This window comes from Oncorhynchus kisutch, linkage group LG26 (genome assembly GCF_002021735.2).
Source record: "Oncorhynchus kisutch isolate 150728-3 linkage group LG26, Okis_V2, whole genome shotgun sequence".
NCBI classification, from domain to species: domain Eukaryota; kingdom Metazoa; phylum Chordata; class Actinopteri; order Salmoniformes; family Salmonidae; genus Oncorhynchus; species Oncorhynchus kisutch.
In genome coordinates, this window is record NC_034199.2 from 47634749 (window position 1) to 47658844 (window position 24096).

Genomic DNA, 24096 nt, shown 5'->3' on the forward strand with positions numbered 1-24096 from the left:
GCCTGTTCTAATCTAGTAGACATAAAGCCTGTTCTAATCTAGCAAACATGAAGCCTGTTCTAATCTAGCAGACATAAAGCCTGTTCTAATCTAGCAGACACTACCATTAAAAACACTTATTTGAAGCTGCAGCCTTATTAAAGCTTGTTATGATACAAGCTGCTTATTTGAAAGTCAATCGTAGACCATCTTCGAGTCTAAAAACATCCACATACAGTTGAGTTTGTTTACGATTGGTTTATTGAGAATACACACAACATGACTAGATGTAACAGAGACTGTTAACACTGCAGTAGGGAATGTGTTGCTGTCATGTTAAGTGTAGGACTCCAACAGTGTTGGAATGTAGGGTGGCAAAGCATGTTTAGCCTTTTAATATTCCTCTCCCTCCTCATCCTCTTCTCCCACGCTGTCAGTGCCCACCTCTTCATAATCCTTCTCCAGGGCTGCCATGTCTTCTCTGGCCTCAGAGAACTCTCCCTCCTCCATGCCCTCACCAACGTACCAGTGCACAAAGGCTCTCTTGGCATACATCAGGTCAAACTTGTGGTCCAGACGGGCCCAGGCCTCAGCGATGGCTGTGGTGTTACTCAGCATGCACACAGCCCTCTGGACCTTGGCCAGGTCTCCTCCAGGAACCACTGTAGGGGGCTGGTAGTTGATACCCACCTTGAAGCCAGTGGGACACCAGTCCACAAACTGGATACTCCTCTTGGTTTTGATGGCAGCGATGGCAGAGTTGACATCTTTGGGAACAACGTCACCACGGTACAGGAGACAGCAGGCCATGTATTTGCCGTGACGAGGGTCACACTTCACCATCTGATTGGCCGGCTCAAAGCAGGCGTTGGTGATGTCAGCGACTGACAGCTGCTCGTGATAGGCCTTCTCAGCAGAGATGACCGGGGCATAGGTGGCCAGGGGGAAGTGGATACGGGGGTAGGGCACCAAGTTGGTCTGGAACTCTGTCAGATCAACATTCAGGGCTCCATCGAAACGCAGGGAGGCAGTGATGGAAGAGACGATCTGACCAATGAGCCTGTTGAGGTTGGTGTATGAGGGACGCTCAATGTCAAGGTTCCTACGGCAGATGTCATAGATGGCCTCATTGTCCACCATGAAGGCACAGTCAGAGTGCTCCAGGGTGGTGTGAGTGGTCAGGATGGAGTTGTAGGGCTCCACCACAGCCGTGGACACCTGGGGAGCTGGGTAAACGGCAAACTCAAGCTTAGACTTCTTTCCGTAGTCGACAGACAGACGTTCCATCAGCAGGGAGGTGAAACCAGAACCGGTGCCTCCTCCGAAGCTGTGGAAGATGAGGAACCCCTGGAGACCTGTACACTGGTCAGCCTGAATGGAGAAATGGTACAATAACATTGTTAGATGTTATCTTATGTTATAGCAGTAAGAAGAGAATGGAGAACCTGTTTCCATGTTCTACCTAGAACCATAAAGGGTTCTTCGGCCTGTCCCTGTAATATAACCCTTTATGGTTCCAGGTAGAACTTTCTGACCATTTTAAAATGCTTTCTTCCATAGAGCAGGTTTCTGAAGAACCTTCTAGAATGAAAAAGGTTCTGTGTAGAACCCTAGTTAGAGGCCTGTTTCAGAATGACGACTCACCAGTTTGCGTGTCCTGTCCAGCACAATGTCAATGATCTCCTTGCCGATGGTGTAGTGACCGCGGGCGTAGTTGTTGGCAGCATCTTCTTTACCAGTGATCAGCTGCTCAGGATGGAACAACTGACGATAGATACCTGTCCTCACCTCATCTGAAAGACAAAGGTAGATTTAGAATATCCTAATATTTTGAATAGGAGGAATATCTTGGGACAGAATATCAAATCATTCAATAGGAAATCTCCAGGATATCAGGAGTCTCATCTTACCGATGACAGTGGGCTCCAGATCAACGAAGATGGCACGGGGGACATGCTTTCCGGCTCCGGTCTCACTGAAGAAGGTGTTGAAGGAGTCGTCTCCACCTCCACAGGTCTTGTCACTGGGCATCTGTCCGTCCGGCTGGATCCCATGCTCCAGGCAGTACAGCTCCCAACAGGCGTTACCCATCTGGACTCCGGCTTGGCCCACATGCATGGAAATACACTCACGCTGAAAAAGAGAGGGCTCAAGGTTTAATGTCACATGCACACGTTCAGTGAAATGTCTTTCTTGCTAGCTCTAACTCCAACAATGCAGTCATCAGTAACAATGACAAGGTAGAACAAAAACACGTGATACATTAAAATAAGAGATCAACTACAGGGAAATGTCAATTAAATAATGTCTTTACACATTAAATGACACACTGAAGTTGATATACAATGGAGTGGAGGGATGAACATGAAGGTTAAAAGCAATTTCAGACAGTTTAAATTGCATTGTAATGTATTGTAGTGTATTGTAATGTATTGTAGTGTAGTGTAATGTAATGTATTGTAGTGTATTGTATTGTAGTGTATTGTACTGTATTGTAGTGTATTGTACTGTATTGTAGTGTAATGTATTGTAGTGTATTGTAATGTATTGTAGTGTATTGTAGTGTAATGTATTGTAGTGTATTGTGATGTATTGTAGTGTATTGTATTGTATTGTAGTGTATTGTACTGTATTGTAGTGTATTGTAGTGTAATGTATTGTAGTGTAATGTATTGTAGTGTATTGTAATGTATTCTAGTGTATTGTAGTGTAATGTAATGTATTGTAGTGTATTGTAGTGTATTGTAGTGTAATGTATTGTAGTGTATTGTAATGTATTGTAATGTATTGTAATGTATTGTAGTGTAATGTATTGTAGTGTGTTGTAGTGTAATGTATTGTAGTGTATTGTAATGTATTGTAGTGTATCGTAGTGTATTGTACTGTATTGTGCTGTATTGTAGTGTATTGTAGTGTATTGTAGTGTATTGTAGTGTAGTGTATTGCAGTGTATTGTATTGTAGTGTATTGTAGTGTATTGTAATGTATTGTCGTGTATTGTCGCGTATTGTAGTGTATCGTAATGTATTGTAGTGTAGTGTATTGTAGTGTATTGTCGTGTATTGTAGTGTATTGTAATGTATTGTAGTGTAGTGTATTGTAGTGTATTGTCGTGTATTGTAGTGGATTGTAATGTATTGTAATGTATTGTAATGTATTGTAGTGGATTGTAATGTATTGTAGTGTATTGTAATGTATTGTAATGTATTGTAGTGTATTGTAGTGTATTGTATTGTAATGTATTGTAGTGTATTGTAATGTATTGTAGTGTATTGTAATGTATTGTAGTGTAGTGTATTGTAGTGTATTGTATTGTAGTGTATTGTATTGTAGTGTATTGTAGTGTATTGTAGTGTAGTGTAGTGTATTGTAGTGTATTGTATTGTACTGTATTGTAATGTAATGTATTGTAGAGTATTGTAATGTATTGTATTGTAATGTATTGTAGTGTAATGTATGGTAATGTATTGTAGTGTAATGCAGAATCAATCATAAATCTATTACTATAAGATCACTGTGATTAAGTTAAAGTAAAATCAGATTTTTTTTAAATACATGAGGGAAATTGTCAACCCGTTTTAGCAAAATGACATTTAAATTAAGCAAAGTCATTGGCTACGCTAGGCTATCCTGGATGTATTCGGCTGAATAGTGTGACCACTATCTTGAGTGTATGATACTAATACTGCACGTCATCTTTATCTGCCATTTGACGACAGATCGTTATTTATGACCCTGTATCTTTAAGAGCAGAGGACCAGAGAGGAAAAGGTCTTGTTCCTGTGGGCCACCCCTCCTCCTCTCCCCTTCTCCCCCTCCTCCTCTCCCCCTCCTGCTTTCTCCTCACTCCTTCCCCCCTCCTCCTCTCCCCTTCCCCCCTCCTCCTCTCCCCCTCCTGCTTTCTCCTCACCCCTTCCCCCCTCCTCCTCACCCCTTCCCCCCTCCTCCTCTCCCCTTCCCCCCTCCTCCTCTCCCCTTCCCCCCCTCCTCCTCTCCCCTTCCCCCCCTCCTCCTCTCCCCTTCCCCCCTCCTCCTCTCCGGTTCCTCCCCTCCTCCTCTCCCCTTCCCCCCTCCTCCTCTCCCCCTCCTGCTTTCTCCTCACCCCTTCTCCCCCTCCTGCTCTCTCCTCACCCCTTCTCCCCCCTCCTCCTCTCCCCTTCTCCCCCTCCTCCTCTCCCCTTCTCCCCCTCCCCCTCTCTCCTCCCTTCCTTCTCCCCCTCCTCTCCCCTTCTCACCCCTCCTCCTCCCTTCCTTCTCCCCCCTCCCGCTCTCTCCTCACCCCTCCTCCTCTCTCCTCCCCCCCTCCTACTCTCTCCTCTCCCCTCCTCCTCTCTCCTCACCTCTCCTCCTCTCTCCACCCCTCCTCCTCCCTTCTCCCCCCTCCTGCTCTCTCCTCACCCCTCCTCCTCTCTCCTCCCCCTCCTACTCTCTCCTCCCCCCTCCTCCTCTCTCCTCCCCCCTCCTCCTCTCTCCTCACCCGTTCTCCCCCCTCCTGCTCTCTCCTCCCCCCTCCTCCTCTCTCCACCCCTGGACCCTCTATCCCGCCCTCCTCCTCTCTCCTCCCCCCTCCTCCTCTCTCCTCACCCGTTCTCCCCCCTCCTGCTCTCTCCTCCCCCCTCCTCCTCTCTCCACCCCTGGACCCTCTATCCCGCCCTCCTCCTCTCTCCTCATCCCTCCTCCTCTCTCCTCTTTTTTCCCTCCCTCTTTTTCTCTTTCCTCCCTCACCCCCAGTCCAGCTGCACACTCATTGCAGTGAAACAGCGTGAGATATCTCTCACACATACCCTAAAATCTGTAGAGAAAATGGCTAACATCACAGATCGCTCCTCCCTGTTCTCCTTTGTGCTCAATCATTCCATCCTCCTCTCTTTTTTTTTTATCACAGAACATCCAAATGATCAGTAATTAATGTTTTTTTTCCGGAAGCTAAGAGGTTGTCTATCTACACAGTGGATAGTTCATTACCAAGTAGAACAATGACTAAATAGATAGACATTAGAACACTGAAATCTGACCCACATTTGATGCATGGCTATAGATGATTCTATCACAAGAATATTTGTTTACCAAAATGATACAATATAAATATTTAAACCAGTATAAACCGTGTATATATAACATCTAAAAGGGAAAATGCAGAGAATCACATGGTATTTATGTAACAGAATAATCACCATCATTCACATTATTTTCCTCCAAATCCGTCCTTTACAATCATCAGCCTTATCTAAGCCCATCATTAAATATGAACGCCATGTGAAAGAAAGAATGAGAGAACGAATAAAGAAAAAGGGGATTTTATCATCTACGTCAGCAGTCAGCACTCACCATTTTGTCTGGTTTTTTCTTTTTCTTCACAGGCTGACGTTTAGGATTCAGAAGAGAAGGCAGAACTGCAGCAGGAAGGAAGGGGTGGGAGTTTTATATGCCGGGGGGGGGAGGGGGGGGAGCAGACAGACCCAGCAGGAAGCTACAGCAGAGTCTGGTTGGTGGAAGAGAACAGGGAAGTCCCTCCTTCTTATAACAGACAAAGGCTGATGAGAGCAGACTCTCTATAAAGAATTATAGGTATAGAGAGCAGTAACAATGGCATAGTTTTGTAGACACTAGCTTAATGGCCAAAGCCTATGGGTTTAGGGGTTTTGACGGGGGTTGTTTTTTTTTGGGGGGGGGGGGATAAACGTTGAAAATAAGGTCTGTGGTAAAACACAGGCTTAGGAGATCTGATACATTGTGTTTCTATGAGATAATCTTCGTCGGCTAAGGTTACTTTTTTTTTGTGAATTGTGAAGCGTTTTTTGTAATCAAAACAAGCACAAGCACAACCTGTAATGTTAACAGACTGATATGATCTCATAGAAACCAAACGTGTCAGATCATCTAAGCCTGTGTTTTACCGCAAACCTTATATTCGACGTTTAGCCCAAAATCCCATTCATTTCCCCATTCATTTCCCCATAGAGAAGGTACTACATCGGGTGTGGTCATGTCCCCATTCATTTCTCCATTAATTTCCCCATAGAGAAGGTACTACATCGGGTGTGGTCATTTCCCCATTCATTTCCCCATAGAGAAGGTACTACATCGGGTGTGGTCATTTCCCCATAGAAAAGGTACTACATCGGGTGTGGTCATTTCTCCATTAATTTCCCCATAGAGAAGGTACTACATCGGGTGTAGTCATTTCCCCATTCATTTCCCCCATAGAGAAGGTACTACATCGGGTGTGGTCATTTCCCCATTCATTTCTCCATTAATTTCCCCATAGAGAAGGTACTATATCGGGTGTGGTCATTTCCCCATTCATTTCCCCCATAGAGAAGGTACTACATCGTGTGTGGTCTGTGAGGCGTTTGACATTTCCCACCTGTCAGATACTCCTCACTGTTTAATTGACTGATTCAACACAAGAAGCCAAGATGGCGTAGCAGTCAGACGTCTTTGTCCTGTCATGTCCCTTGTATATATTGTTTTACATCTTTTTCTTCGCATATCTTTTAAAATATTTTGCTAAACCTCAACATCTAAATACTCTCCTGCAACCCGCCTCACCCAATGTGGCGTGGATCTACTTTTTTTTCTAAAGTATTTATATTTACTTCGGATCTGGAACCCCTCAACTGAAGCTAGCCAGCTAACTACCAGCTATCAGTCAGCAAGCCATTGTCAGCGGTCATCTCTCGCCAGTTCGAACAACGTGACTCTAACCAGAGCATAACGGACCTATTATTTTTATCCCCGGATTCCTACTGCAAACTGAACATTTTCATCTGGATCTTCACAACTAGCTAACCGCAATCCCGGATGACTACTCTTGGCTAGCGTTTCCATCCAAGAGCAAGCACCAATTAGCTTGAAGCTAGCCCGGCCAGGGCTCCTGTGCTACCACCGAAGCATACTCCTGGTCTACAATATCCGGACCCCTTCTACCCCCGTACCGGGGCATGGAACCCCGCAGATCCCCTACGACTAGAATACTGACATAATCTGCCCGAGGGCTCCAACAGGCCGCTCAGGTGCGACGTCTGCTGAAGGCCCATTCTGCTAACCAGCTAGGCCTGCTAGCTACCTAGAGCTACTTGGAACCCTACTAATTCCATGACTGATCTATCGACGTCACCGCACAAAGAGGCAAAAACAGACTTACCCCCAACGCGACGTCCCCCAAAGGCTAACTTTCTAGCCCCTGCTATCTGCTTGCTTGCTAACCCGGTCTGCAAACTGCTAGCTTGCCGGGCCCGGTCTGCTAACTGCTAGCTTGCCTGCCCGGTCTGCTAACTGCTAGCCCCTGCTAGCCCCTGCTAACTGCTTGCTTGCTAACCCGGCCTGCTAACTGCTAGCTTGCCCCAGTCTACTAGCTGCTAGCTTGTTAGCATCGGCCTGCTAACTGTCTGAATCACCGCGTCCCCAGCCAGCCCAACCACTCACTGGACCCATATGTTCACTTGGCTACGCATGCCTCTCTCTAATATCAATATGCCTTGTCCATTACTGTCCTGGTTAGTAATTACTGTCTTATTTCTCTGTAGAGCCTCTAGCCCTGCTCAATATGCCTTAACCAACCATGTTGTTCCACCTGCTACATATGCGGTGACATCACCTGGTTTAAACATCTCTAGAGACTATATCTCTCTCATCATTACTCAATGTCTAGGTTTACCTCCAATGTACTCATATCCTATCTTACGTTTGTCTGTACACTATGCCTTGAATCTATGCTATCGTGCCCAGAAACCTGCTCCTTTTACCCTGTTCCGAACGTGCTAGACGGCCAGTTCTTATAGCCTTTAGCCGTACCCTTATCCTACTTGTCCTCTGTTCCTCTGGTGATGTGGAGGTTAATCCAGGTCCTGCAGTGCCTAGCTCCACTCCCACCCCCCAGGTGATCTCATTTGTTGACTTCTGTAAACGTAAAAGCCTTGGTTTCATGCATGTTAACATTAGAAGCCTCCTCCCTAAGTTTGTTTCACTCACTGCTTTAGCACACTCTGCCAACCCAGATGTCTTAGCCGTGTCTGAATCCTGGCTTAAGAAATCCACCAAAATCCCTGAAATCTCCATCGCTAACTATAACATTTTCCGCCAAGATAGAACTGCCAAAGGGGGCGGTGTTGCAGTCTACTGCAAAGATAGTAATACAGAACTCTGCAGGCTATCTAAGTCTGTACCCAAACAGGCTATCTAAGTCTGTACCCAAATTTGAGTTTCTACTTCTAAAAATTCACCTTTCCAGAAACAAGTCTCTCACTGTTGCCGCTTGCTATAGACCTCCCTCTCCCCCAGCTGTGCCCTCGATACCATATGTGAATTGATTGCCCCCATCTATCTTCTGAGCTTGTGCTACTAGGTGACCTAAACTGGGACATGCTTAAACACCCCGGCCATCCTACAATCTAAGCTTGATGCCCTCAATCTCACACAAATTATCAATGAACCTACCAGGTACAACCCCGAATCAGTAAACACCGGCACCCTCATAGATGTCATCCTAACTAACTCATCCTCCAAATACACCTCTGCTGTTTTCAATCAAGATCTCAGCGATCACTGCCTCATTGCCTGCATCCGTAATGGGTCTGCGACTAAACGACCACCCCTCATCATTGTCAAACGCTCCCTGAAACACTTCTGCGAGCAGGCCTTTCTAATCAACCTGGCCGGGGTATCCTGGAATGACATTGACCTCATCCCATCAGTAGATGATGCCTGGCTATTCTTTAAAAGTGCCTTCCTCACCATCTTAAATAAGTATGCCCCTCTCAAAAAATTTAGAACTAGGAATAGATATAGTCCTTGGTTCACTCCGGACCTGTCTGCCCTTGACCAGCACAAAACCATCCTGTGGCGTTCTGCATTAGCATCGAATAGCCCCTGTGATATGCAACTTTTCAGGGAAGTTAGGAACAAATACAGTATACACAGGCAGTTAGAAAAGCTAAGGCAAGCTTTTTCAAACAGAAATTTGCATCCTGTAGTACTAACTCAAAAACGTTCTGGGACACTGTAAAGTCCATGGAGAATAAGAGCACCTCCTCTGCCCACTGCTCTGATGCTAGGAAACACTGTCACCACCGATAAATCCACTATAATTGAGAATTTCAAGAAGCATTTCTCTACGGCTGGCCATGCTTTCCGTCAACTGCCCGGCACCCTCCACAGCAACCCGCCAAAGCCCCCACCATTTCTCCTTTACCCAAATCCAGATAGCTGATGTTCTGAAAGAGCTGCAAAATCTGGACCTCTACAAATCAGCCGGGCTAGACAATCTAAATTTTTGCAACCCCTATTACTAGCCTGTTCAACCTCTCTTTCATATCATCTGAGATCCCCAAAGATTGGAAAGCTGCCACGGTCATCGCCCTCTTCAAATAGGTTGACACTCAAGACCCAAACTGCTACAGACCTATATCTATCCTACCCTGTCTTTCTAAGGTCTTCGAAAGCCAAGTTAAAAAACAGATTACTGACCATTTCGAATCCCACCATACCTTCTCCGCTATGCAATCTGGTTTCAGAGCTGGTCATGGGTGCACCTCAGCCATGCTCAAGGTTCTAAACGACATCATAACCGCCATCGATAAGAGACATTACTGTGCAGCCGTATTCATCGACCTGGCCAAGGCTTTTGGCTTTTGTCAATCACAACATTCTTATTGGCAGACTCGACAGCCTTGGTTTCTCAAATGATTGCCTCGCCTGGTTTACCAACTACTTCTCTGATAGAGTTCAGTGTTTCAAATCGGACGGCCTGTTTTCTGGACCTCTGACAGTCTCAATGGGTGTGCCACAGGGTTCAATTCTTGGGCCGACTCTCTTTTCTGTATACATCAATGATGTTGCTCTTGCTGCTGGTGATTCTCTGATACACCTCTACGCAGACGACACCATTTTGTATACTTCTGGCCCTTCCTTGGACACTGTGTTAACTAACCTCCAGACGAGCTTCAATGCCATACAACTCTCCTTCCGTGGCCTCCAACTGCTCTTAAACGCAAGTAAAACTAAATGTATGCTATTCAATCGATCACTGCCCACACCTGCTCGCCCGTCCAGCATCACTACTCTGGACAGCTCTGACTTAGAATACGTGGACAAATACAAATACCTGGGTGTCTGGTTAGACTGTAAACTCTCCTTCCAGACTCACATTAAGCATCTCCAATCCAAAATTAAATCTAGAATCGGCTTCCTATATCGCAACAAAGCATCCTTCACTCATGCTGCCAAACATACCCTCGTAAAACTGACCATCCTACCAATCCTCGACTTCGGTGATGTCATCTATAAAATAGCCTCCAACACTCTACTCAACAAACTGGATGCAGTCTATCACAGTGCCATCAGTTTTGTCACCAAAGCCCCATACACTACCCACCATTGCGACCTGTACACTCTCGTTGACTGGCCCTCGCTCCATACTCGTCGCCAAAACCACTGGCTCCAGGTTATCTACAAGTCTCTGCTAGGTAAAGCCCCGCCTTATCTCAGCTCACTGGTCACCATAGCAGCACCCACTCGTAGCACATGCTCCAGCAGGTATATCTCACTGGTCACCCCCAAAGCCAATTCCTCCTTTGGTCGTCTTTCCTTCCAGTTCTCTGCTGCCCATGACTGGAACGAATTGCAAAAACCTCTGAAGCTGGAGACTCACATCTCCTTCACTAGCTTTAAGCACCAGCTGTCAGAGCAGCTTACAGATCACTGCACCTGTACATAGACCATCTGTAAACAGCCCATCTACCTACCTCCTCCCCATACTGGTATTTATTTATTTATTTTGCTCCTTTGCACCCCAGTATCTCTACCTGCACATTCATCTTCTGCCAATCTACCATTCCAGTGTTTAATTGCTATATTGTAATTACTTCGCCACCATGGCCTATTTATTTCCTTAACTTACCTCATTTGCACTCACTGTATATAGACTTTTTGTTTTCTTTTGTTCTACTGTATTATTGACTGTATATTTGTTTAGTCCATGTGTAACTCTGTGTTGTTGTATGTGTCGAATTGCTACGCTTTATCTTGGCCAGGTCGCAGTTGCAAATGAGAACTTGTTCTCAACTAGCTTACCTGGTTAAATAAAGGTGAAATAAAACACCCAATATACAAGTTATCCTAAATAACAGCTCTCTTTAAAGAAAATACAAAAATAAAATGATTTATTATTAATTTTTCTAATTCGACCAATTACATTGTATAAAAGACACATTATGATAACAGCACATTTATCTGTAATCTACAAGATGCTGATGGAGTCCTGATTCGAAATCACAACCAAAATCATAACCAAAATGATAACCAAAATTACAACCAAAATGATAACCAAAATCACAACCAAAATGATAACCAAAATTACAACCAAAATGATAACCAAAATCACAACCAAAATCATAACCAAAATCATAACCAAAATGAGTTTAGTGGAGTAATCTTCAAATGGTAGGCTGATAGTCGTCACGGACAGCTTGAAATTAAGAAACTAGAAATGTGCAAGAAAAATGGGAGGGGGGGTCTTAATAAAAGCCAAACAAATTGACAGATGACAATGAACCTATTGTTTTAACGTAGATGATAAATCATACAAACAACACTAGTCTCTCCTTCTCCCTGCTCTTTCTCTCATGAAGTCATAGACAGCTGAATGGTATGAAGAGGCTACTTTTTTTTTACAGGAACTTCTATAAAGACAGTTTTCCCCCCTCCAAAAAAAATCTGTGTTACTAAGTGTGAAGGGAGGCCTTCACAGGGTGCCAGCCATCTTTGTCTAGAGGGGGTGTATACATGTTTAGTTATATGTATTTATCCTGCATTCTACTGGGCAGTAGCATCCCAATCCATTTTACAACAACATACAGTTATACGCATAATTTAATCATTTGACCGTGATTCATTATTGATATTTATTTGCATAAATGGGAGTTATGTTTTAATGTCATTGTGTTGCGTTATCATTTTGTTCACTCCAAATTTAAGAGTTGTTAAAGATGAAAGGTATTTTATTACAGATGAATGTTTGTTAAATCATGAATTGCAGGGGAAAATGCATTCTGGTAAACAATTTATAATGATGTATTGACAATAAATGTAGCAATTATGAATAACTCCAAATTCTTGACGACGAATGTTGGTAAACTCGTCCGTTTGAGACCACAAAATCGACCATTTTGAGACTACGAAATCAACCAAACCCACCGGTTTGAGACCACAAAATCAACCATTTTGAGACCACAAAATCAACCAAACCCGCCGGTTTGAGACCAAAAAATCAACAACTTTGAGACCACAAATCAACCATTTTGAGACCACAAAATCAACCATTTTGAGACCACTAATCAACCATTTTGAGACCACTAATCAACCATTTTGAGACCACTAATCAACCATTTTGAGACCACTAATCAACCATTTTGAGACCACAAAATCAACCATTTTGAGACCACTAATCAACCATTTTGAGAACACTAATCAACCATTTTGAGACCACTAATCAACCATTTTGAGACCACTAATCAACCATTTTTAGAACACTAATCAACCATTTTGAGACCACAAAATCAACCATTTTGAGACCACTAATCAACCATTTTGAGAACACTAATCAACCATTTTGAGACCACTAATCAACCATTTTGAGAACACTAATCAACCATTTTGAGAACACTAATCAACCATTTTGAGACCACTAATCAACATTTTGAGACCACTAATCAACCATTTTGAGAACACTAATCAACCATTTTGAGACCACAAAATCAACCATTTTGAGACCACTAATCAACCATTTTGAGAACACTAATCAACCATTTTGAGAACACTAATCAACCATTTTGAGACCACTAATCAACCATTTTGAGACCGCTAATCAACCATTTTGAGACCACTAATCAACCATTTTGAGAACACTAATCAACCATTTTGAGACCGCTAATCAACCATTTTGAGAACACTAATCAACCATTTTGAGAACACTAATCAACCATTTTGAGACCACAAAATCAACCATTTTGAGACCACTAATCAACCATTTTGAGAACACTAATCAACCATTTTGAGAACACTAATCAACCATTTTGAGACCACTAATCAACCATTTTGAGAACACTAATCAACCATTTTGAGACCACTAATCAACCATTTTGAGAACACTAATCAACCATTTTGAGACCACAAAATCAACCATTTTGAGAACACTAATCAACCATTTTGAGACCACTAATCAACCATTTTGAGAACTCTAATCAACCTTTTTGAGAACTCTAATCAACCTTTTTGAGAACACTAATCAACCATTTTGAGAACACTAATCAACCATTTTGAGACCGCTAATCAACCATTTTGAGACCGCTAAATCAACCATTTTGAGACCACTAATCAACCATTTTGAGACCACTAATCAACCATTTTGAGACCGCTAATCAACCATTTTGAGACCACTAATCAACCATTTTGAGAACACTAATCAACCATTTTGAGACCGCTAATCAACCATTTTGAGAACACTAATCAACCATTTTGAGAACACTAATCAACCATTTTGAGACCACAAAATCAACCATTTTGAGACCACTAATCAACCATTTTGAGAACACTAATCAACCATTTTGAGAACACTAATCAACCATTTTGAGACCACTAATCAACCATTTTGAGAACACTAATCAACCATTTTGAGACCACTAATCAACCATTTTGAGAACACTAATCAACCATTTTGAGACCGCTAATCAACCATTTTGAGAACACTAATCAACCATTTTGAGAACACTAATCAACCATTTTGAGACCACAAAATCAACCATTTTGAGACCACTAATCAACCATTTTGAGAACACTAATCAACCATTTTGAGAACACTAATCAACCATTTTGAGACCACTAATCAACCATTTTGAGAACACTAATCAACCATTTTGAGACCACAAAATCAACCATTTTGAGAACACTAATCAACCATTTTGAGACCACTAATCAACCATTTTGAGAACTCTAATCAACCTTTTTGAGAACTCTAATCAACCTTTTTGAGAACACTAATCAACCATTTTGAGAACACTAATCAACCATTTTGAGACCGCTAATCAACCATTTTGAGACCGCTACATCAACCATTTTGAGACCACTAATCAACCATTTTGAGACCACTAATCAACCATTTTGAGAACACTAATCAACCATTTTGAGACCACAAAATCAACCATTTTGAGAACACTAATCAACCATTTTGAGACCACTAATCAACCATTTTGAGAACTCTAATCAACCTTTTTGAGAACACTAATCAACCATTTTGAGACCACTGATCAACATTTTGAGACCACTAATCAACCATTTTGAGAACACTAATCAACCATTTTGAGACCACTAATCAACCATTTTGAGAACACTAATCAACCATTTTGAGACCACAAAATCAACCATTTTGAGAACACTAATCAACCATTTTGAGACCACTAATCAACCATTTTGAGAACTCTAATCAACCTTTTTGAGAACACTAATCAACCATTTTGAGACCACTAATCAACATTTTGAGACCACTAATCAACCATTTTGAGAACACTAATCAACCATTTTGAGACCACAAAATCAACCATTTTGAGACCACTAATCAACATTTTGAGACCACTAATCAACCATTTTGAGAACACTAATCAACCATTTTGAGACCACAAAATCAACCATTTTGAGACCACTAGTCAACCATTTTGAGAACACTAATCAACCATTTTGAGACCACAAAATCAACCATTTTGAGACCACTAATCAACCATTTTGAGACCACTAATCAACCATTTTGAGACCGCTAATCAACCATTTTGAGACCACAAAATCAACCAAACTCGCAAAATAACACTGCTAACAGCTGTGTTTAAAAAAAGTGAACCTTTTTTTTTTAAACAACAATGTGTGCGGACCCCCTGCAGTGCCCACAGATTGAAAACCACTGGGCTAGTGTTAGGGGCTAGTGTTAGGGGCTAGTGTTAGGGACTAGTGTTAGGGACTAGTGTTAGGGGCTAGTGTTAGGGACTAGTGTTAGGGGCTAGTGTTAGGGACTAGTGTTAGGGACTAGTGTTAGGGGCTAGTGTTAGGGGCTAGTTTTAGGGACTAGTGTTAGGGGCTAGTGTGTTAGGGACTAGTGTTAGGGGCTAGTGTTAGGGACTAGTGTTAGGGCCTAGTGTTAGGGACTAGTGTTAGGGGCTAGTGTTAGGGGCTAGTGTTAGGGACTAGTGTTAGAGACTAGTGTTAGGGGCTAGTGTTAGGGACTAGTGTTAGGGACTAGTGTTAGGGGACTAGTGTTAGGGACTAGTGTTAGGGACTAGTGTTAGGGGCTAGTGTTAGGGGCTAGTGTTAGGGGCTAGTGTTAGGGACTAGTGTTAGGGACTAGTGTTAGGGGCTAGTGTTAGGGGCTAGTGTTAGGGACTGGTGTTAGGGGCTAGTGTTAGGGGCTAATGTTAGGGGCTAGTGTTTGGGGCTAGTGTTAGGGACTAGTGTTAGGGACTAGTGTTAGGGGCTAGTGTTAGGGACTAGTGTTAGGGACTAGTGTTAGGGGCTAGTGTTAGGGACTAGTGTTAGGGGCTAGTGTTAGGGGCTAGTGTTAGGGACTAGTGTTAGGGACTAGTGTTAGGGGCTAGTGTTAGGGACTAGTGTTAGGGGCTAGTGTTAGGGACTAGTGTTAGGGGCTAGTGTGTTAGGGACTAGTGTTAGGGGCTAGTGTTAGGGCCTAGTGTTAGGGTCTAGTGTTAGGGGCTAGTGTTAGGGACTGGTGTTAGGGGCTAGTGTTAGGGGCTAATGTTAGGGGCTAGTGTTTGGGGCTAGTATTAGGGACTAGTGTTAGGGACTAGTGTTAGGGGCTAGTGTTAGGGACTAGTGTTAGGGGCTAGTGTTAGGGACTAGTGTTAGGGGCTAGTGTTAGGGACTAGTGTTAGGGGCTAGTGTTAGGGGCTAGTGTTAGGGACTAGTGTTAGGGACTAGTGTTAGGGGCTAGTGTTAGGGACTAGTGTTAGGGGCTAGTGTTAGGGACTAGTGTTAGGGGCTAGTGTGTTAGGGACTAGTGTTAGGGGCTAGTGTTAGGGACTAGTGTTAGGGTCTAGTGTTAGGGACTAGTGTTAGGGGCTAGTGTTAGGGGCTAGTGTTAGGGACTAGTGTTAGGGACTAGTGTTAGGGGCTAGTGTTAGGGGCTAGTGTTAGGGACTAGTGTTAGGGACTAGTGTTAAGGGCTAGTGTTAGGGGCTAGTGTTAGGGGCTAGTGTTAGGGCCTAGTGTTAGGGGCTAGTGTTAGGGACTAGTGTTAGGCAGAGACATTCTGCATACCACTGATGAGAAGGAAGTCTGAACTCAATGACACAGGACAGGTGTCAGTCATAGAGATGGAAAGAGTTCTTAACTTTGTATCTGTCCCATTATGATGTCTGTGACAGCACGGGCAGCGCCATTGAGGCCATCACCATTTTAAAGTAGTACATTTTCTTCTTTTTTGGTATGTTAAAAAAATGTCAAGCAAATATTGCCGATTTACCACCACCTGCAGTGCTGGAGTCCTGAAACACATATTGTGTCATTTATTTATTGTGGCCAGTAGATGGCAGTAATATAGTTTAAAGCCATTTACAAAACATTACAACCCAATTTGAAGAAGAAAATGCTCTGATCATTGGTAGATCGCTCCCACATCACAGGAATCTCCACCCAGCTGACTACTTTAAAATGGTGGAAGCCTTTAATGGCAATATCCATGCCTAAACAGGTCATTTCCAAGTAGAGATATCTATGGTGCCAGTCCTTAGTGTTCCACATTCCGCACCACTACTGTACATTAGGTTACAGTGCCACCTACTGGTTACAGATGAGAATATTAGAGCTGCAACGTGTCACTGCTTGGTGTATGTGATGTTTGCTAGGTGGAAATGTTAAGAGAAAATAGCCCATTCACATCAGAGTATAGAGACTATAGGCCAATAATACGAGTATCTCAAACCAAGTTCGCTGCTGGAGAGGCTACCACCCAAGGGAGATACATCTCAAGTTGTAATCATTGTGATGGAAATGTTATACTTGTGCTTTTCTATAAACCAATTTCTATGTTCATGCAAGTGACTGACTAAACGAATCCTCACTATCAGTAGCTGCAATTTGGCAGTACGCCCAGACCTTGTTTGGAAAATGTAAGATATGCCCTAAACTAAACTGTTGTTCTGGTCTGTCCTCTCTCTCTCTTACTCTCTTACTCTCTCTCTGTTATGGCGAAGGTGACCACAGATGGTGTGTAGATGCATCGAAGGGATCATTTGACCAAGAACAGTGTGAACCTCAACACCCCCTCTAACCGGCTGAATGGCAACAATAGTGTTCGGTATGGTCCTTCACCACGTCTACCATGAGACTTGAGTCCGAGACAGCAACCTGCACAACATCAACCAGAAGCTATCACCTGCCTTTTTCTCTCAGGAGTGTGACATGGGGTCCATGTGGAGTGAGCATGGAGAGACCCAGTCCAAACGTCTCTCATGTTGCTGGTGTACCGGTCGGATTCATGGACAAAGACATAGCGGACTGTAAAGGACAGAGGCGGTGAGAGACATTATCAAGGGCCATCCACTTCGAACATGTGCCATTAAAAAGGACGAACTGAAACACTGTCTGAAGAAGAACATGAACAAAGGAGTCCAGAAGGATGAGCGAGATTTAGGCTTGTGTAGGGATAATTGTGTAGGTCTGCACACTGCGAAATGTATAGTAATTTAAGACTAAGAATGTAATGAGATAGCCAATTTGTCATTGCAACAAATGGAGGCCATGATGAGAAAAGTAAAATGTGAGGAGAGCCACTAGATTGTAGCTTGAGCTAACCTTGCCCCAATCTCATTCTTATCAAGGTTGGTGTGAAACTGTTACAACATGTGTTCTCTCTCTCTCTTCCCTGTGAAATGCTATTAACATGCTGTAAGGTGATCTGTGCCTCTCTGGCTGATAAGATCTTCAGCAGCTATCGTGCTTTCTGCTCCTCCAGAGGATGGAGAAAGAGTTAGATGCCAACTCTGGATGAGCTCCCATTTCCCCCCTGTAGATACGGACGATGAGTAATGATTGAAAGTTGTTTTCATTTAACAACAATTGTTATTAAACAAGGTTTATTATTGTGACTTAAGTTGATGTCCCAGGGACAGTAAGGTTTATTATTGTGACTTAAGTTGATGTCCCAGGGACAGTAAGGTTAGTTGATGTCCCAGGGACAGTAAGGTTAGTTGATGTCCCAGGGACAGTAAGATTAGTTGATGTCCCAGGGACAGTAAGGTTAGTTGATGTCCCAGGGACAGTAAGGTTAGTTGATGTCCCAGGGACAGTAAGGTTTATTATTGTGACTTATGTTGATGTCCCAGGGACAGTAAGGTTAGTTGATGTCCCAGGGACAGTAAGGTTAGTTGATGTCCCAGGGACAGTAAGGTTAGTTGATGTCCCAGGGACAGTAAGGTTAGTTGATGTCCCAGGGACAGTTAGTGAAGAGCTCAATCCAAACCCGAGTCATGTTAAGATATGGAAGCAATGGTTAACATTGAGCCATTTATTCAACTCAATACTCCCATTAATAGAAGTATAGCCTTTATTACGATTGTAATGATTGTAATATTACCATACTATTTGGATTATACAACCCAGAATGAAGGGTTTGAAGTTATGAAGTGTCTGTTTTTTTTCTCTCTCTGTGTTGATTTCCCTTACTTTAATAGGAGTATCGAATATTTTGATATAGAAGCTAAAAATGTAAATGTTTACATTGAAATGTAATGATTATCACACAATTGAAGATTAGGGGTAGCAGGGTAGCCTAGTGGTTAGTGTTGGACTAGTAACCGAAAGGTTGCAAGTTCAAATCCCTGAGCTGACAAGGTACAGCTCTGTTGTTCTGCCCCTGAACAGGCAGTTAACCCACTGTTCCTAAGCTGTCATTGAAAATAAGAATTTTCTCTTAACTGCCTTGCCTAGTAAAATGATGGTTATGAAGTGTCTGGGTTTGAAGTGTTTACATTAGCTGTCAAAGGTGGGGATTTGAACTTGCAACCTAGGAGTATTGAATATTTTGATATAGAAGCTAAAAATCTAAATGTTTACATTAAAATGTAATGATTATTATCACACAAGTGATGAGGATAGAATGCGATTGACATTTTATACTTGTGCTTTTCTATTTACCAATTTCTATGTTCATGCAAGTGACTGGCTGAACGAATCCTCACTATCATTAACTGCAATTTGGCAGTACTCCCAGAACTTCATTTGAGAATGAAAGATATCTCAGTTTCAAGACCTCAGCTTAGAGAAGAACCCTCGTGAGGTATCGGCCTGTCACATGTTTTGAACCAGTGTTGCTCGGGTCACATTAATTAAACAAAACGGCAATGATGAATTAATTCTGCAAATATAACTTGTGTGTGTGTGTGTATAGCCGTTTTTAGGACAACTGCCGGGACTGCCCCGGCAGAGCTCCTGATTGACGTGTACTATGGTGCACTGAGTTGGATGGAACCTCTCCAGTGAGCTGGCAATAAAGATTCATTTAAGATTGAATTTGAGTCTCCCTGTGGAAGACTTTCCACAACATCAGCATTAACCAGTTTGGCAGAAATGTATTCAAGTTTAATGCCTACCAAAGCTGTCATCAAAATATCACTTAGGCTAAAAAGGATGCAGTGATGTCTACCTGAAACACATCTTGTGTCATTTATTCTATTTAAGTAGGCTACAACCATATTTGCACAGGTGGGGTCAGTTCCATGACGCAACTCCCACATTGACTGGTAGAACTCACTCACGGAGAACTCATTAACAGCTGCTGCAGAAGTTCAACAGATTTGCCAAAAAACAAACTCGTTTCACATTCTATTTTTTTTTGTCTAGACAAGAGACGTGGCGTGTTTATTGAGAATACACACAACATGACTAGATGTAACAGAGACCGTTAACACTGCAGTGGGGAATGTGTTGCTGTCATGTTAAGTGTAGGACTCCAACAGTGTTGGAATGTAGGGTGGCAAAGCATGTTTAGCCTTTTAATATTCCTCTCCCTCCTCATCCTCTTCTCCCACGCTGTCAGTGCCCACCTCTTCATAATCCTTCTCCAGGGCTGCCATGTCTTCTCTGGCCTCAGAGAACTCTCCCTCCTCCATGCCCTCACCAACGTACCAGTGCACAAAGGCTCTCTTGGCATACATCAGGTCAAACTTGTGGTCCAGACGGGCCCAGGCCTCAGCGATGGCTGTGGTGTTACTCAGCATGCACACAGCCCTCTGGACCTTGGCCAGGTCTCCTCCAGGAACCACTGTAGGGGGCTGGTAGTTGATACCCACCTTGAAGCCAGTGGGACACCAGTCCACAAACTGGATACTCCTCTTGGTTTTGATGGCAGCGATGGCAGAGTTGACATCTTTGGGAACAACGTCACCACGGTACAGGAGACAGCAGGCCATGTATTTGCCGTGACGAGGGTCACACTTCACCATCTGATTGGCCGGCTCAAAGCAGGCGTTGGTGATGTCAGCGACTGACAGCTGCTCGTGATAGGCCTTCTCAGCAGAGATGACCGGGGCATAGGTGGCCAGGGGGAAGTGGATACGGGGGTAGGGCACCAAGTTGGTCTGGAACTCTGTCAGATCAACATTCAGGGCTCCATCGAAACGCAGGGAGGCAGTGATGGAAGAGACGATCTGACCAATGAGCCTGTTGAGGTTGGTGTATGAGGGACGCTCAATGTCAAGGTTCCTACGGCAGATGTCATAGATGGCCTCATTGTCCACCATGAAGGCACAGTCAGAGTGCTCCAGGGTGGTGTGAGTGGTCAGGATGGAGTTGTAGGGCTCCACCACAGCCGTGGACACCTGGGGAGCTGGGTAAACGGCAAACTCAAGCTTAGACTTCTTTCCGTAGTCGACAGACAGACGTTCCATCAGCAGGGATGTGAAACCAGAACCGGTGCCTCCTCCGAAGCTGTGGAAGATGAGGAACCCCTGGAGACCTGTACACTGGTCAGCCTGAATGGAGAAATGGTACAATAACATTGTTAGATGTTATCTTATGTTATAGCAGTAAGAAGAGAATGGAGAACCTGTTTCCATGTTCTACCTAGAACCATAAAGGGTTCTTCGGCCTGTCCCTGTAATATAACCCTTTATGGTTCCAGGTAGAACTTTCTGACCATTTTAAAATGCTTTCTTCCATAGAGCAGGTTTCTGAAGAACCTTCTAGAATGAAAAAGGTTCTGTGTAGAACCCTAGTTAGAGGCCTGTTTCAGAATGACGACTCACCAGTTTGCGTGTCCTGTCCAGCACAATGTCAATGATCTCCTTGCCGATGGTGTAGTGACCGCGGGCGTAGTTGTTGGCAGCATCTTCTTTACCAGTGATCAGCTGCTCAGGGTGGAACAACTGACGATAGATACCTGTCCTCACCTCATCTGAAAGACAAAGGTAGATTTAGAATATCCTAATATTTTGAATAGGAGGAATATCTTGGGACAGAATATCAAATCATTCAATAGGAAATCTCCAGGATATCAGGAGTCTCATCTTACCGATGACAGTGGGCTCCAGATCAACAAAGATGGCACGGGGGACATGCTTTCCGGCTCCGGTCTCACTGAAGAAGGTGTTGAAGGAGTCGTCTCCACCTCCACGAGTCTTGTCACTGGGCATCTGTCCGTCCGGCTGGATCCCATGCTCCAGGCAGTACAGCTCCCAACAGGCGTTACCCATCTGGACTCCGGCTTGGCCCACATGCATGGAAATACACTCACGCTGAAAAAGAGAGAAGGTACAAGACATCAACTACAAGGAAACTTGAATCAAAATAGTGATGTGCACTTTTGTCGGTTTAAAGCTGTTTCAGAGTATAAATGAGTAAACTAACATGACATGTATATTTTTAAGATACTGCTAAAGACAACCTTGCTTTCACCATCTCACTTTTATTGTCCTTATTTATTTTAATCTCCATCTATGTAGCATCTATCTATCTATGAAGGTAATATAATGTCCTCATGGGAAAGGCCTGGATTTGACTGAACGGTGAATTCAGTATGGCCACCCATTTAACAAAAGGGACATTTAAGCAAATTGATTGGCTAGGCTATTCTGCTGTGCCACCATCTTGCAAATCCTCTATCTGCCATTTAACCACAGATCGTCATGCATGACCCTGTATCTTTAAGAGCAGAGAACCAGGGTGAAAAGGGAGTGCCTCGTCCCCCCCCCCCCCCCCCCCCCTCCCCTCCCGCCATCCGGGCCAGCTGCCCACCCATTGCAGTGTAAAACAGCGATAGCTACATAAAATGGCAACCATTTCAGAATGCCCCACCCTGTTCTCCTTTGTGCCTCCTCATGTCGCATAGAACCCCCCCCCCTCCCCCCATGTAAAAATCAGCAATTCATGTCTTTGCCCTGAAGCGAAGAGGTGTTCCATCTACAGACGGTCATTGTTATTCCTACTTGGAACACCGACATCTAACCCACATTTGATGTATGGCTACAGATGATTCTGTCACAAGAAAAAAAAAATATATATATATATATATATATAATAATAATAATAATAATTTGACCTAAATTACCTGTATCATTATAGCAGTTGAATACATAACATTTTTCATATCGCCATATGAAAAAGAGGAAACGCATATAACCAGCTGATAATATCATAAGGGCGGGAATCAACGCAATTGCGCATTAGGTTGGGTGAGCCAACCATGCTGATATGTTCTTACTGCATTCGTTTGGACTATAACAGTCCGTTAGAAATACTATCTAGTACGATTAGTACACAGTATGTCGTTTTCTTAGAGCAGTAGGAAATAGTTTTCGGACCATGGTCTTTATGTACAGAATCCATCGTCCACATGCGTTTCAGATTGATCTAATCTGATTTTTTTTTATACGAATACCATGTGAAATAAAGATTATTGTATTATCTACATCAGCAGTCAGTACTCACCATTTTGTCTGGTTTTCTTTTCCTTCACAGGCTGACGTTGAGGATTCAGAAGAGAAGGCAGAACTGCAGAAGAAAGGAAGAGGTGGGGGTTTTATAGACCGGGAAGCAGACAGACCGGCAGGAAGCGACAGCGGTATGCTTGGCGGGAGAGACTGTTGGTGGGTCAGTCTGGCATTTAGGAAAATAGTTAGAATCGTTTTTATTTATTCAAATGTATTTGAGTACATCTTCCCATCCTAAATCAACTAATATGGCAGTTGAATTACTTAACATAATTTGTACAATTTTGAAGGGCACGAGATGCTCAAATCTACGGTCCATTAACCCTTTTTAAAAGTATTTACTAAAATGATGTATGATCAATTATTTTGCTCACAATGTTATTTACCTTCATTTAAATTGACTAACACCAAGTGTCACCACATGACATACTAAAAGGATGTGATTAGCTAAGATTTTTCTCTAATATTGACCCCTCACCAATAACAGTTTGCCTCTGGAGGGAATGCTCAAGGATCTTGTATATCTTTGTAATTAGGGATTCAAGGCAGTACAAAACATTGACATAAAAGTGAGGAGCAGACATTATGCTAGTAAATAGGTATTTTAAATCGCCTTCTTTGTTGTTATTGATATATACAATATCAAATAAGTTTATTCACTATCATTCAAAATAATATATTGATTTCTCTAAATCCACAGAACATGCCACTTCAACTCTACACATCAGTACTAGAACAAGCCAATTTGCTTACTCTAAGTTCTTGGGTATGTTTAAAATGCATAAACATAACATTGTGCAGTATAAAGGACTTGCATTATGTTTTATCATTGATAAACAATTCAATATAAACAAAAACATGTATAATGACTATTTGATATATGACTACTATATAACTATTTGTCATTTTAAAGTGTTTTTCATGGTTGCAAAGGCAAGGAATGCAAATGCCACCACAATTCAAGAACAACCCTGGTATGAAAATAACAAGGAAGTCCCTCCCTCTTCTCACAGAGAGGCTGACTGGCTCTACGCAGATACGAATTTGGGGTATTGAGCTGTGGGATAGCATAGTCAGTGCTCTCCGGGATCCTTGGGACGTTCCTACCCTTATATAAACCATTTTAACTTAAATT

General features: G+C 43.0%; 2 protein-coding genes across 2 annotated transcripts; both read right to left on the reverse strand.

Annotated features, from left to right (window-relative positions):
• Positions 1-222: 222 nt before the first annotated feature.
• Positions 223-5383, reverse strand: LOC109882465 (tubulin alpha chain). The gene is made up of 4 exons (XM_020474577.2): positions 5308-5383; positions 1890-2112; positions 1624-1772; positions 223-1350 (listed from the first exon to the last, which is right to left on the reverse strand). Exons 1-4 carry the CDS (start codon positions 5308-5310, stop codon positions 373-375), a joined length of 1353 nt encoding a protein of 450 aa, XP_020330166.2. The 5' UTR covers positions 5311-5383; the 3' UTR covers positions 223-372.
• A 14209-nt stretch (positions 5384-19592) lies between these two features.
• LOC109882464 (tubulin alpha chain) lies at positions 19593-23100 on the reverse strand. Its single transcript, XM_031806221.1, has 4 exons — positions 22960-23100; positions 21545-21767; positions 21279-21427; positions 19593-21005 (listed from the first exon to the last, which is right to left on the reverse strand). Exons 1-4 carry the CDS (start codon positions 22960-22962, stop codon positions 20028-20030), a joined length of 1353 nt encoding a protein of 450 aa, XP_031662081.1. The 5' UTR covers positions 22963-23100; the 3' UTR covers positions 19593-20027.
• Positions 23101-24096: the final 996 nt, after the last annotated feature.